General features: G+C 46.9%; 1 protein-coding gene across 1 annotated transcript; it reads left to right on the plus strand.

The window, feature by feature from the left end:
• Positions 1-13,989: 13,989 nt before the first annotated feature.
• On the plus strand, positions 13,990-14,409 carry LOC115479786 (histone H2B type 2-E-like). Its single transcript, XM_030217982.1, has one exon. It carries the CDS (start codon positions 14,029-14,031, stop codon positions 14,407-14,409), a length of 381 nt encoding a protein of 126 aa, XP_030073842.1. The 5' UTR covers positions 13,990-14,028.
• The last annotated feature ends 1,411 nt before the right edge of the window (positions 14,410-15,820 follow it).

Below are 15,820 nucleotides of genomic sequence, written 5' to 3' on the forward strand. Positions count from 1 at the left end.
TCTTTTCTCGAAAATTCTGTAAAAAAAAAAAAAAACCTGACCTAACTGAAGACAACTAGCATATACCATTCTGCATTGTCCTAGTATTGAATCTATTAAAAGTTTGTCTTAATCATCAAAACCCTAGTTTAGGTGTTAACAGAGTGATTAACTTTTTATTATAACCACTCAAGTGATGCCTGAGGTTCATTTATTTTTATTAATTTGTTGAAAATAATGTACCAGTTAACATTTAAGCAACACACAAAACAAAAAGAGAAAAAAGTAGTCTCCACAAGAAAATAATACATCACATCCTTTCAGAGCACAAAAAGGAAGGGAGAGTAACAAACAGACAACCAAATGTAAAAGTAACTAAAATGGCACAAGGCCTTAGCATCAATTTAAACCCTCAATCTAATTGCTTGAGCCCTAATTAAATATCTCCTATTGTGATCTTCTTTAAGTCCTGGAAGGTTATTAATTGATCTGGCAGAAACTACCTATGTTTTACTATCAGGTATTTTAACATACATTTACAAGCAAATGCCGGCAAAAAGGACCCCACCACCACCAAAAGACAGGTGATGTGAGATCTCCTATACCTGAAAATGATTCAACAATTGTAGCAGACCAGACAACTTCCTTAAGTTTAACAAATATGTATTGGTATAAAACAAAAGGCTGCAGCTTCATTGTATAGGTGGTTACAATATGTCATTCGAGCAATGAAATATTAGACAAGGATTATCCAAAAATAATGTGACCAACCACACCAGCAAGAAAAAAAACAAAGAATTTACTCAAACTAACCAAAATGCCTTGCCCAAGCACAATAGTTAGAGCAAAAAAAAAAAAAAAGGAGACCTGGACCTCCAGGTCTCTACTTCAGAGCCTAGGCCTATCATTGACCACCTGGTGAATGTTAAGGCCTACTTTAAAGGGCCTCATTTGAAGGCGCTCCTATCTTGGGAATCACTCCCACCCAACAAATAACTGGCAACAATAGCCAGCTCCCTTCTCCAGGGTGGGCACTCAATCAGGATGCCATCCAAGAGGCAGCCCTCCTTTTATGCCCTCTGTTCTGGTCCCACTCCCATTTGTGAAATCTTCCCGCACACAGTCATTTTTAAAAAGTCTTCCGATCAGATGCATTTTCTTCCCGCTGCTAGTGCAGCATTCCCCCTCCCTACACCCCCCCCCCCCCCCCCCCACACACACACACTCACTCCTCTTCCAGCAGCCTGGGCAAGCGAGGAATTTAGCCAGATGCCTCCACAACAGCCCTGCAGATATCGGAGGTAAGGAGCTGCTCACCGACCCCCCACCCCACCCCACACCCATTAATTGCGAGCTCCGGTTTAGCCAATCACCCTTATCAGTTTCTCAGGTCTTGTGTTTATTTATCTACATCAGGAAATATCCAAACTTATTTCCCACAAAATAAAGATAGAAAAGTAGAACCATTTCTCGACATATCGCCTACATCAGTCTTACTGCCCCACTTAAGTCACTTCATGGTATTTCATCTAAAGTGTATTACTAAGGTCGACCTCTGAAGCAGCCGAAACATGGTTGGTGTCCTGTCCTTCAATAGAGATTTGATGCCTTAGTGCCCCATTTAGGGCACTTCTTGGTATTTCATCTAAAAGTGTATTGCTAAGGCTGAGCCCCTGAAGCAGGCATTAGCCGAAACATGGCCCGTGTCCGGTCCTTCAATAGAGATTTCATACTTGCCTGTTCTTATAGATCCTTGGTGCTTTTTAAAAAATTTTTTTTATTCATTTCTACATTATACAACTAAAAAAGATTGTAATTCATTTATCTATATTATCAATTAAGAGAAAATGAAATTTTTCTTTCGACCCTTATTCTTAAGCAATTTTGATCCAAAAGAAGAGAAAATTCAAATAGTAATTTAAAGAAATTAGTAAATAGATACTACTACCCATCATGCCTCCTCAAGCCTATCATACAGTGTGTGCTATCTGTTAGTTAACAGATACATTAACATCCTATTTTGCTAACAAACATTTCTCTGACTGTGTAGGATGAAAGAGTTGAAATTGCTTAGATTGAAACAATATTCGACAGATGCAAGGAAATTTTAGCAGTGGCGTTCCTGGACTCGATGGCTCACGGGGCGGAGCGCCGATGCGCCCCCCCCCCCCCCTGTTAGATGACACCTGCCCCTCTCTGGCGAAATGACACCCCCCCCCCGGGTGCATGCCGCTGGGGGGGTGACACGGCGCGCGCCTGCTCCTCCGAGTTCGCTAAACTTCATTTGTTCGCTGCAGCTCCCTCTGCCCCGGAACAGGAAGTAACCTGTTCCGGGGCACAGGGAGCTGCAGCAAACGAACGAAGTTTAGCGAACTCGAAGGAGCAGGTGCACGCCGCAGCACCCCCCAGCGGCGTGCACCCGGGGCGGACCGCCCCCACCTCCCCCCCTTGGTATGCCACTGAATTTTAGTACAAAATTAGCCCCAAGGGCTAAAGTCCTCGGCGCATGGCCAAAAAAGCCCTGTGCATTTTCTGAGTTTCTCTAGAGAGATGAGGGTAAGTTCTTATTTTAGATCCTAAAAACATGGAGTCCAAATGTCTAAAGGAAAGTTTTAGGACAGCATCTTGGTCCATCTCCAAGGCAAAAGAGACCACCACAGTAGTTCTCTGAGTGGTAACTTCCAATGAGGACTGACGTTAGATTCATACCGTCTCCTATTTGTGATTGAAAAGTTGCACTATACAACTTTGCATTGCTTTGTAAATATTGTGCCCGAACTGTAGGAGCCAGTGAGTCACTTGACATCCCTAAGATTTCAACTAAATATTTCTTTACCGTGTCAATTGGTGATATTTGGGGAGATCTGGGAAAATTATGATTTTCTTTCTTTCTTTCTTTCTTTCTATGGCTGCTGTACGGTGAAGTCTAACTTACAATATACTTTCATAAGTGTCTATATTCTTAGATTAGGTGGCCTCAGAGGATCACTTATCCATTTAATGGATACAGAATTCTTTTGCTCTATTACAGCACTGTGATGTTTCTGAAAATAGAACTGAGGCGCAAGGAACAAAAAAAAAAACAATGAAGGTGGAACAAAAAGATATGAAGGTACCCAAAAAGAAAAGACACCCCCAAATCACTACATTTGAAACACATACTAGGAAATGTAGATGGAAAGCTATGACCACAAATGCTCACAGTCTAAGCAATAAAGTTCATGACCTTTAAACCCTGATGTTGGAGGCAGACATAGACGTTGTTGCAATCACGGAGACGTGGCTCAATGGTTCCCATGAATGGGATGCAAACGTACCAGGCTATAATCTATTTAGGAAGGATAAAGATGGTAGTAAAGGTGAAGGAGTAGCTCTGTGTGTGAGAAATGATATCCCAGCGACTGAAATGACATGGAACTGGGGAAAGGAAGAAGCGATATGGATCACCTTAAAAAGAGATGATAGAACCTCTGTCCACATGGGTGTTGTCTACAGACCCCCGACACAATTGGAGGAACTAGATAAAGATCTGATCACAGGGGGATCCAAGATGGCTGCCACACCGGATCGTTGCTGAAACGCTCTTACCGACCTGAGCCAAAAATCTCTTTTTATTCTTTCTGAAATGCCTCACACCAAACGTAAGGGAGTGTTGAGGACAGTGCCTCCACCTAACTCAGCATCCTCGCCAGCTCAGACCTTGATAGAACGTTTCTTCTCCGGAGCTACCAGGCCTTTACAGGGAGCGGATCCCATTGCGGGGAAGTCCAGGGTTAAAAGTATAAATATATAATAATTAAAAAAAAAAAAAGATCTGATCGCAGATATTCAAAAGTTGGGAAAGAAGAGAGAGGTGCTGTTGCTGGGAGATTTCAATCTGCCGGATGTAGATTGGAAGGTTCCATCTGCGCAATCGGAATGAAGTAGAGTGATCGTGGATGCTTTTCAAAGTGCTCTGCTCAGACAAATGGTGACGGAACCCACGAGGGAGGGAGCGACGCTGGATCTGGTGCTCACAAATGGGGATAGTGTGTCAAATGTCCGAGTGGGTGCCCACCTGGGCAGCAGTGACCATCAAACGGTTTGGTTTGATATGACAGCTAAAGTGGAGGGCAGCCACTCAAAACTCAAAGTCCTGGATTTCAAGCATGCTGACTTTAGTAAAATGGGGGAATACCTGAGGAAGGAGCTGTTGGGCTGGGAGGACATACCAGAAGTGGAAGGGGCAGTGCAGGGGCGTAGCCACGGGTGGGCCTGGGCCCACCCATTTTCATCCCAGGCCCACCCAGCAGAAAACCAGCCAGGCAGCCACTATCCCTCCTCCGTTGGTTGTTGCAGCTTCAGCAGCGAACGAAGCAGCTCAGCAGAGAATGAAGTTGCAGCATCGGAAGATCCATGGCAGAGGAAATCAGCTGGGGATTCATTCTACTGCAGCGCGGGACCTGCCTCATACCCGCTAACAGCTTTGCAGCGTCCCGACTCCAAGTCCTGCCCCTTAAGACACAAACGGCCTGTTTCCGATACAGAAACAGGAAGTTTGTGTCTTAAGGGGCGAGACTTGGAGTCGGGACGCTGCAAAGCTGTTAGCGGGTACGAGGCTGGTCCCGCGCTGCAGTAGAATGAATCCCCAGCTGATTTCCTCTGCCATGGATCTTCCGATGCTGCAACTTCTGCTGAGCTGCTTCGTTCGCTGCTGAAGCTGTATGAGGGAAGGAATGGATGAGATCCTTGCCATGGGGAGGGATAGGTCATAGAGAGGGGGTACTGAGCATGAGGGAAGGAATGGGGGAGATCCTGGCCACACTGGATCACGGGAGAGGGGGCAAGAGGAAAGAGAGAAGTGACAGGAAGATGCTGGGAGGGGGTGAAGGGTGGGGAGAAGAGAGGGAGCAGATGCTGGGCTAGAAGGGTGGAGGGAAAGAGACACTGGGAAAGGTGGAACCATGTGGGGGAGGCCAAGGGGGTGGCAAGGAAATGAACGTGAGGAGGATGGTGATTACAGGGGAAAGAAATACAAATGTTAATAATAATAATGGGGAATAGATTGAAGATGGAAGGGAATGGATGGCTGGGGAAGTAGAGAGATGGGGACTAGGAGAACTAGTGGGTGAAAAGGAAATGGAAATATTACAGGTATCTGCAAAGTAAAACAAGGGGAAAGGGGTTAGGATAAAATTTGGGTGGACAGAGAGCAGAAAAGAAAAAAAGAAAAAAAAAGAGAGGAAAGAGCTAAAATGGAAAGGTCAATATGTCAGAGGCAAGTGAAGTGAGGGAAAGGAACAAGAGAGGAGAAAAAGACAAATGGACAGAAGCTGCTTGAAGGAGAAATAGCAGAAAGATAGGAAAGTTCAAAGGAGAAACTGGATCAACATGATGGAAAAAGGAAATGAAAAGACAACAAAGGTAGAAAAGGCATTTTATTTTGAATCTTAACTGAAATATGATAGCTTGAGAAATGTGCATAGTGGATGTCACTTTATTGTGTTCAGTAGAAAAAGACATATTACTACTACAACTACTATTTAGCATTTCTATAGCGCTACAAGGCGTACGCAGCGCTGCACAAACATAGAGCTTACGATCTAATAGACAAAAATAAATAAATAAATAAAGTAATCAAATCAATTAATGTGAACGGGAAGGAAGAGAGGAGGGTAGGTGGAGGCGAGTGGTTACAAGTGGTTATGAGTCAAAAGCAATGTTAAAGAGGTGGGCTTTCAGTCTAGATTTAAAGGTGGCCAAGGATGGGGCAAGACGTAGGGGCTCAGGAAGTTTATTCCAGGCGTAGGGTGCAGCGAGACAGAAGGCGTGAAGTCTGGAGTTGGCAGTAGTGGAGAAGGGAACAGATAAGAAGGATTTATCCATGGAGCGGAGTGCACGGGAAGGGGTGTAGGGAAGGACGAGTGTGGAGAGATACTGGGGAGCAGCAGAGTGAGTACATTTATAGGTTAGTAGAAGAAGTTTGAACAGGATGCGAAAACGGATAGGGAGCCAGTGAAGGGTCTTGAGGAGAGGGGTAGTATGAGTAAAGCGACCCTGGCGGAAGACGAGACGGGCAGCAGAGTTTTTAACTGACTGGAGAGGGGAGAGGTGACTAAGTGGGAGGCCAGCAAGAAGCAGATTGCAGTAGTCTAAACGAGAGGTGACAAGGGTGTGGATGAAGGTTTTGGTAGAGTGCTCGGAAAGAAAGGGGCGGATTTTACGGATGTTGTAAAGAAAGAAACGACAGGTCTTGGCAATCTGCTGGATATGAGCAGAGAAGGAGAGAGGAGTCAAAGATGACCCCAAGGTTTCGAGCTGAGGAGACAGGGAGAATGAGAGAGCCATCAACAGAAATAGAAAACGGGGGGAGCGGGGAGGTGGGTTTGGGGGGGAAAATAAGAAGCTCGGTTTTGGTCATATTTAATTTCAGGTGGCGTTGAGACATCCAGATAGCAATGTCAGAGAAACTTTGGTTTGGATGCAAGGTGAGATATCAGGGGTAGAAAGGTAGATTTGGGAGTCATCAGCATAGAGATGGTAGGAAAAGCCATGGGATGAGATTAATGAACCAAGGGAAGAAGTGTAGATAGAAAAGAGGAGGGGACCAAGAACAGAACCCTGAGGTACGCCGACAGGCAGAGGGATAGAAGTAGAAGAGGATCCACCAGAGTGAACACTAAAGGTGCGGAGGGAGAGATAGGAAGAGAACCAGGAAAGGACAAGGCCCTGGAATCCAAGTGAGGACAGGGTATCGAGAAGTATGCTGTGATCGACAGTGTCAAAAGCAGCGGAAAGATCAAGAAGAATGAGGATGGAATATTGACCTCTGGATTTAGCCAGTAATAGGTCGTTGGAGACTTTAGTAAGCGCAGTTTCGATTGAGTGGAGAGGGCGAAAACCAGATTGTAGTGGGTCAAGAATAGCATGAGAGGAGAGAAACTCAAGGCAGCGGCGGTGAACAGCACGCTCAAGTAATTTGGAGAGAAAAGGAAGGAGGGAGATGGGTCGGTAATTAGAGGGACAAGTAGGGTCGAGTGAAGGCTTCTTAAGGAGAGGTGTGACCACAGCATGTTTAAAGGCAGCAGGGACAGTCGCAGTGGAAAGTGAGAGGTTGAGAATGTGACAGATAAAAGGAATAAGAGCTGGAGAGATGGCATTAAGAAGGTGGGTGGGAATGGGATCTGAGAAACAGGTGGTACATTTTGAGGAAGAAAGGAGAAGTGTAGTTTCCTCAATAGTAACTTCAGGAAAGGAGGAAAGGGAATGAGGGGAAGGAGAGAGAGGGGAATGGACTAGTGGAGGGAGAGGTGGTGAGGTAGAGAAAGCAAGGTTTATCTTTTGAACCTTGTTGTGAAAGAATTCAGCAAGGGTCTGAGGAGATAATGAAGGGGGAGTTGGGGGAGGGGGAACTTGAGGAGAGAGTTCAATGTGGTGAAGAGAAGTCGAGGATTAGAGCCAAGAGAGTTAGTCAGTTGGTTATAATAATCCTGTTTGGCACGTAAAAGAGCAGATTGGAAGGAGGTCAGCATGAACTTAAAGTGTAAGAAATCAGCAAGGGCCCGAGAATTCCACCAGAGGCGTTCGGCGGAGGGAGTACAGGAACGTAGGTAGCGGATATTAGAAGTCAGCCAAGGTTGGGGTTTTGTACGCCTTACAGGGCGGGTCATCAAAGGTGCAAGAGTGTCTAAGGCAGATGATAGAATATTGTTGTAAGAAGAAACAGCCTCGTTGACAGACGTGGATGGTGCCACAGTAGAGAGGAGATTTGAAACATGGGAGGATAGAGATGAAGGGTCAATATCGTGAAGATTCCTAGATAAATTAGATAAGATAGGACGGGACTGGGAGGGAAGAGATTTAAGTGTGAAAGTTATAAGATGGTGATCAGAGGAGGGAAGATCAGAGGCAAGGAAACTAGAGGGTGAACAGTTGGAGGAGAAGATGAGATCAAGACAGTGACCATTTTGATGAGTGGGGGAGGTGGAGCATAGTTGGAGATTAAAGGAGGACGTTAAAGCGAGTAACTTGGAAATATAAGAGTTGGAAGGATCATTAGCAGGAATATTAAAGTCACCAAGGATGAGAGAGGGGGAGGAAGGATCATGGAAGAAGGCAAGCCAGGCGTCAAAGTCACTGAGAAAGGATGAAAGGGACTTATGAGGGGGACGATAAATGACCGCTATTCGAAGAGGCAGAGGAGAGAAAAGGCGGATAGAGTGGACTTCAAAGGAGGAAAAACAGTGAGATTGAGGTGGAAGAAGGGGTTGAAATCTGGAGGAGGGAGAGAGAAGTAGTCCAACACCGCCCCCACGGCCAGCAGGGCAAGGAGTATGTGAAAATAGATAACCGCCATGGCACAGGGCTGTAACATATATTTCTATTTTTATTTCTCCACTGTTGCAGTATGGTATCCGGCTAGTTGCCAGCCACCAATTCCTGCTTGGACAGTTCCCTCCTAGGACGTTTCCCCAAGGTGGAAAATTCCCTCCTAGGTCTGTTCCCTCCTGGCTAGTTATTACTGACATGTAGTTTTGTCTTTTTGTGTTGATATTTTGCTGGGGGGGTTTCTTATGCATCGTATTTTTTTTATGAGGAGTGTCATTGCGTGTCATGGATGTGTTGGAAATATTTTGTGTAAGTTTTTATATATAACTAGTAAAAATGGCCCGTTTCTGGCGCCGATGAAACGGGCGCTAGCGGGCACGGGACTCCCTTCCCCTCCCCTTCCGTTGGCCCAGGAAAGAAAGAGCCCCCTCTTTCCTCCCGTAGCGGTGGCTTCCTTGCTGCATGGTGTGGGAGTCGGGCTCTCGGCGTTTCAAAATGGCCGCCGAGAGTTGAAGTCTCGCGAGGCAGCTTGAACTCTCGGTGGCCATTTTGAAACCCCGAGAGCCGGACTCCCACACCATGCAGCAAGGAAGCCACTGCTACGGGAGGAAAGAGGGGGCTCTTTCTTTCCTGGGCCGATGGAACAGGTACCTCTAGACCACGAGGGAGACACGCGTAAGGGGAGGGGAGGTGACAGGAAGGGAGGGAGGTTGGTGAGGTTAAGCGTGTGCTACCGTGGGCGGGGCTATGTGGCGAAAGGGGCGGGGTTCATGTGCACGTCAGTGGCGGCTGGGATTTCTTGGAAGGGGAGGAGTAGGGAAACACGCTCCGCGTGTTTCCCTACTGCTCCCCATGCGTTAATTTGTTTTCGTGTTCCGCCCTCGACGTCATCACGTGTGACGCGAGGGTGGGGCATGAAGATGGTGTGGTGGCTTCACCACCATGAAACCACGAACCGGTGTGTGAGTGACACCAGTGTCCTCAGAACGTTGAGGCTGCGTTTTATTATAGTAGATATTTTATGCTCTGTATTAATTTGGATTTTGGCTTATTTTAATTTTTTTGGTGTGGTGTGGCATGTTAAAGGTAATATTTGAGTGTGTGTGGAGCAGTGGCGTAGCTACGTGGGGCCTGAGGGGGCCCGGGACCCCGCAGATTCGCCCCTGGCCCCCTGCCGACGACCCCCCTCCCGCCACCAACCCTCCCCCACCATCGCCGCCAGCCCCGCTACCGCATGATTTACCTTGATTGCTGGCGGGGATGCCCAAACCCCGCCAGCCAAGAGTGTTCTTCAGCGCTGGAGTTAGTAAACTCCGGCGCCTTCATTCAAGAAAGTTAGTCTGAAGGATCAGCTGGTTTTGACGCCTTACGTCCTGCACCGTGCATGTAGCCCCGTGCAGGACGTAAATGCGTCAAAACCAGCTGATCCTTCAGACGAACTTCCTTGAATGAAGGCGCCGGAGTTTACTAACTCCAGCGCTGAAGAACACTCTTGGCTGGCGGGGTTTGGGCATCCCAGCCAGCAATCAAGGTAAATCATGCGGTAGCGGGGCTGGCAGCGATGGTGGGGGAGGGTTGGTGGCGGGAGGGGGGGGGAGTTTAAGAGTGTCGGCGCGATCGAGCGGGGGAAGGGGGGTTGCTGGAGGGGGGGGAGGTGGCTTAACAGTGCCCCCCCATCTCGGGCTCTGGCCCCCCCCTCCTGGCAAGGTCTGGCTACGCCCCTGGTGTGGAGGTGGGGAGGGCATACCCCCCAAAAAAAAAAAACACTATCTGGAAGAGGAGAGGGAAAGAGATAAATTTAAGACTGTGATGTTTCATGATTGTTAAGGATGGGAATTGTACTCCCTGGAGCAGTGGGAATTGTTTAGGTAGTAATTGTCCTAGGTGTGAACTGACCTAGAACTTGCAGTATATGCCAAGGTTCCCAGTTCAATTTTTGTCTACATATTTTTATTTCTAATTTGTGATCACTTGTTCTGTATTTGGTGAGGGTCTGTTGGTGTGATTGCAATGGCAGGTGGGGAGATTGGAGGGGAGAAAGGGAGAAGAGAGAATTGGGGGGGGGGGGACCTTGTTTATTTTCTGCCCTGGGCCCTAGCATGTCAAACACCAGTCCTGACCTTTGCTGTGGCTGGAGGGGATCCCTAATTCCCATAAGCTGAGGTGCTCCTCTGACGGCAGCCAAAACTTCCTTCTACTAAGGTTAGCAGGCGGCGGTAACTACTACTACTATAAATCATTTCTATAGCGCTACCAGTTGTACGCAGCGCTTCACATCCTCGAGTCACCAATAACTAAGCATGCCTTGGGTGCCAACATCAGTAGCTCAAGCAGCCTGCCAAGCTTGGTAAAATGGAGTTCTTCAGAGGAAATCAGCTGATAGTGCTTGGGGATCCTCATGAGCTAAAGTGTTTCTGTTTCTATTTTGAGTTGGGAGGTGCTGGGGGAGAGGTGGAGAATAGGGGGAGGAAGGAGGCGGGACAGAGAGAAAATTTTGTGCCCACCCACTTTGGGCTCAGGCCCACCCAAAATTGGCTGTCTGGCTACGCCACTGGGGCAGTGGTCCAGGCTGAAAGAAAGTATAAATAGGGCCACAAACCTTTATATAAGGAGAGCAAATAAAAGCAAGAGAAAAAAGAAACCGATATGGTTCTCCAAGCAAGTGGCTGAGAAAATAAAGGCTAAAGAGTTGGCATTCCAGAAATACAGAAAAACACAAGAAGAGGAATAAGGAGAGGAGTACCGGATGAAAATGAAAGAAGCCAAGAGAGAAATATGTCTGGCGAAAGCGGAAGAACAAATGGCTAGAAAGGTAAGGAGGGGTGACAAAATTTTCTTCAGGTATATTAGTGAAAGGAAAATGACTAAAAAGGGAATTGTGAGACTGAAAGATGCTGCAAACCGCTATGTAGATAATGATGAAGAAAAAGCAAATTTGCTATACTTTTGTTCTGTTTTCACAGAAGAAAATCCTGGAGAAGGACTGCGTTTGACAGTTCATATGAGAATGGATGGAGTGGATATAGCACTCCATAGAATGGAGTGGATATAGCACCGTTCACGGAAGAGAGTGTGTATGAACAACTAGGAAACCTATAGGTGGACAAAGCCATGGGACCGGACGAGATCCACCCCAGGATATTGAGGGAGCTCAGAGAGGTTCTGGCGGGTCCTCTTAAAGATTTGTTTAATAAATCCTTGGAGACAGGAGAGGCTCCGTGGGATTGGAGAACGGCGGAGGTGGTCCCTCTTCACAAAAGTGGTGATAGGGAAGAAGCTGGAAACTACAGGCCGGTAAGCCTCACTTCAGTTATTGGAAAAGTAATGGAAGCGATGATGAAGGAAAGGATAGTGAATTTGATGGAAGCCAATAAGTTGCAAGATCCGAGACAACATGGTTTTACCAAAGGGAAATCGTGTCAAACGAATCTCATTGAATTCTTTGACTGGGTGACCGGAGAAATGAATCAAGGACGTGCTATAGACGTAATCTACTTAGATTTCAGCAAAGCTTTTGACACGGTTCTCCACAGGAGGCTCTTAAATAAACTGGACAGGCTGAAGATAGGACCTGACGTGGTGAACTGGATTAGGAACTGGTTGACGGACAGAGGCCAGAGGGTGGTGGTTAATGGAATTCGCTCGGATGAGGGAAAGGTGAGTAGTGGAGTGCCTCAGGGATCGGTGTTGGGGCTGATTCTGTTCAATATATTTGTGAGTGACATTGTCGAAGGGTTAGAAGGTAAAGTTTGCCTTTTTGCGGACAATACTAAGATTTGTAACACAGTGGACACCCAGGAGGGAGTGGAAAACGTGAAAAAGGATTTGTGGAAGCTAGAAGAATGGTCTAAGGTTTGGCAATTAAAATTCAATGCGAAGAAATGCAAAGTGATGCATTTAGAGAGTAGAAATCCACGAGAGACGTATGTGTTAGGCGTGGAGAGTCTAATATGTACGGACGGGGAGAGGGATCTTGGGGTGATAGTATCTGAGGATCTGAAGGCAATGAATCAGTGTGACAAGGCGGTGGCCGTAGCTAGAAGGTTGCTAGGCTGTATAGAGTGAGGTGTGACCAGCAGAAGAAAGGAGGTGTTGATGCCCCTGTATAAGTCGTTGGTGAGGCCCCACCTGGAGTATTGTGTTCAGTTTTGGAGGCCGTATCTTGCTAAGGATGTAAAAAGAATTGAAGCGGTGCAAAGAAAAGCTACGAGAATGGTATGGGATTTGCGTTACAAGACGTATGAGGAGAGTCCTGCTGACCTGAACATGCATACGCTGGAGGAAAGGAGAAACAGGGGTGATATGATACCGACGTTCAAATATTTGAAAGGTATTAATCCGCAAACGAACCTTTTCCGTAGATGGGAAGGCGGTAGAAGGAGAGGACATGAAATAAGATTGAAGGGGGGCAGACTCAAGAAAAATGTCAGGAAGTATTTTTTCACAGAGAGAGTGGTGGATGCTTGGAATGCCCTCCCGCGGGAGGTGGTGGAGATGAAAATGGTAACTGAATTCAAAAATGCGTGGAATAAACATAAAGGAATCCTGTTCGGAAGGAATAGATCCTCAGAAGCTTAGCGGAGATTGGGTGGCAGAGCCGGTGGGGGAGGCGGGGCTAGTGCTGGGCAGACTTCTATGGTCTGTGCCCTGAAAATGGCAGATATAAATCAAGGTCAGGTATACCCAAAAATTAGCACATATGAGTTTATCTTGTTGGGCAGACTGGATGGACTGGGCAGGTCTTTCTCTGCCGTCATCTACTATGTTATTATGTAATGTGGGCAAATTCTGGTAGGTCGATTTGGCTTCTGGGATCAAATTACCTGATTTTCAAATGTAAGTTTTCTGATCTGCTCCACATAGGCCACATCTTTTAATCCCTTGATCAGTATAATTAGGTAATTCTGCATTCAGTTTGAAATGTCATCACTTGTGTATGTGAGAATCCAGGGAACGAATGTACATCTATGTTCAAGCTGGCTGGCATCACCCTTAAATAGCGGCTGTTTAATAGATGCAGTGAACACTGTGGTGAGGTTTGAAAAGCCCGCCCTGTGCATGGATTGGTCAGATAAACTGGAAGCACACACCACACCCGACCATTTTTTATACTCCTCAATTGCTTCTGAGACTCCTTAGCGATTGGTTAAGGACCTCAATCTGGCCTGTCTCAACTATTATCATAATAGGCTGACAAATAGGCCAATCCGAGGGCTGCCAGGCTGTCTGATGACGTGTCACTAACCTAGACCAAACAGCGAGGAGAGAGGCTGAGGGCTAGTAATTTGCATGTGTAAAGCCTATAAATAGCCATCGGAAAGGGAAGCAGGAGCAGTGTTGCCAGGTGGGCGGTTTTACCGCCCAATTGGGCGGTTTTCCGCGACCCGCCGCGGGAAATTTTTGCCTGCGGCGGGTTGCGGTTTTTTGGGCTTCTTTTTTGTGTTTTGGGCGGTTTTTTAGCGGTTTTTTCGGCTGCGGGGGCGGGGTTAGTGACGTTTTGGGCAGGGTTAGTGACGTTCTGGGCGGGGCCGATGACGGGGGAGGCGGGGCCGATGACGGCGGGGGCGGGGTTGATGACGCGGGGGTGGGGGTGTCAGGTGCGGGGTTTGAGTTTGGGCGGGTTTTGGGCTGTATTTAGGCTGGTTTGGGTGGGAAAAAAATTTTCCACCTGGCAACCTTGAGCAGGAGGACAGTTGTTTGCTTTTGTCTGTTTGAAATTTTCGTTCAGCTTGTTGCCTCGCCATGCCTGAACCAGCCAAATCCGCTCCTGCGCCCAAGAAGGGCTCTAAGAAAGCTGTGAGCAAGACCCAGAAGAAGGATGGCAAAAAGCGCAAGAGAAGCAGGAAGGAGAGCTACGCCATCTACGTGTATAAAGTGCTGAAGCAGGTTCATCCCGACACTGGCATTTCCTCCAAAGCCATGAACATCATGAATTCCTTCGTGAATGACATCTTTGAGCGCATCGCTGGAGAAGCCTCCCGGCTCGCTCACTATAACAAGCGCTCCACCATCACTTCCAGGGAAATCCAGACCGCAGTTCGTCTGCTGCTGCCCGGTGAGCTGGCCAAGCACGTGGTGTCCGAGGGCACCAAGGCTGTCACCAAGTACACCAGCTCCAAGTAATGGCGGCTACAGCTTCAGCACACATAACACCCACTTGCTTCACATAAAGCGCTAAAATTCCAACTTCTTGCTGGACTGGCCCAAAATTAGCACTACTTTTACTTTATCTCAGGGAAGGGAGATCAAGTCTTTTCATGTTTCCCTCATCACACAAACATTCTCTCTCCAGGCTTTCAGAATTGTGGGTTGCCCATGACCCGACCCTCACCACACAAACACTCTTTTTGGGCTCTCAGAATTGGGGTTACCCATGAAATCGTAAATACGCACTTCTAACATTCAACACATACAACAGGCAAAAAGAAATCAAAGCTCTGTTACCGAAACTGTGGGTGGCTCTGAAAAGAGCCTTTGGGTTGCTTGGATGATACAAGAAAGGTCTGTTAACCTCCGAAACCATACAAGGTACGGCCCTGGCGTTTCAGGGCATACACCACGTCCATAGCTGTTACCGTCTTTCTCTTGGCGTGCTCAGTGTAGGTGACAGCGTCTCGGATAACATTCTCTAAGAAAACCTTCAGCACCCCACGAGTCTCTTCATAGATGAGACCGGAGATACGCTTGATTCCACCTCGGCGAGCCAGGCACCGGATTCGCAGGCTTTGTAATTCCCTGGATATTATTGCGTAACACCTGCCTGTGCCGCTTAGCGCCTCCTTTCCCCAAGCCCTTACCGCCTTTACCACGTCCAGACATGTTTGGCTTACAAAGTAAAAACCACTACACCAACAAGGATTGACGAAGAAAATCTCTAGGCTGCCGCTGATATAGCAGTGAAACGGACCTTATGGAGAACTGGACTCTGTGCTAAAAGGCGGGACAACTAAATCCTTCCCTCCCCCCACACTTCATGCCTCCGACTCGGAGACCATTCTTTCTCCAACTGCTCTACGATTTCATGTGAGAGGAAAAGAAAGGAATTTAACTGATCCTATGCTCTCTTTTACAATGTTGCTATATTCGAAGCTTTGTGATGGATGTTTACATGGAATATGAGGGCGAGTAGGGACATAAAGTACCATCTAACTCCCCCCCCCCCCCCTCAGGCTCCACTCATTCCATATTAAAACTTCTTTTGTTAGTCTCTGCTTGTTTTTACCATTGCTGCTATAAACGGATTTATTTTTCCAGTATTCTCAATGTGGTATCATCACTTCAGCAGACCATGATCTGCTTTCAGGAAAAATATGCAACAAAAAATTGATAATTAATACCAATCAAATCAAATTTGCCTCACAAAGGACACCCTAGAGAGCAGGGAGGCCAAGATTTAAGATTTCATGCCAAAAGGGTAGGAGGACTGTGCAACCCGGGATTCAGTAATCGAAGAAAGCGTATCTCTAATGTCAGGTCTCGATTGAGAGCAATTGGTGAATTGCGTGCAGTAGTGAGCATTTTAGTAACATACTAT

This window comes from Microcaecilia unicolor, chromosome 11, assembly GCF_901765095.1.
Source record: "Microcaecilia unicolor chromosome 11, aMicUni1.1, whole genome shotgun sequence".
Taxonomy (NCBI): Eukaryota; Metazoa; Chordata; class Amphibia; order Gymnophiona; family Siphonopidae; genus Microcaecilia; species Microcaecilia unicolor.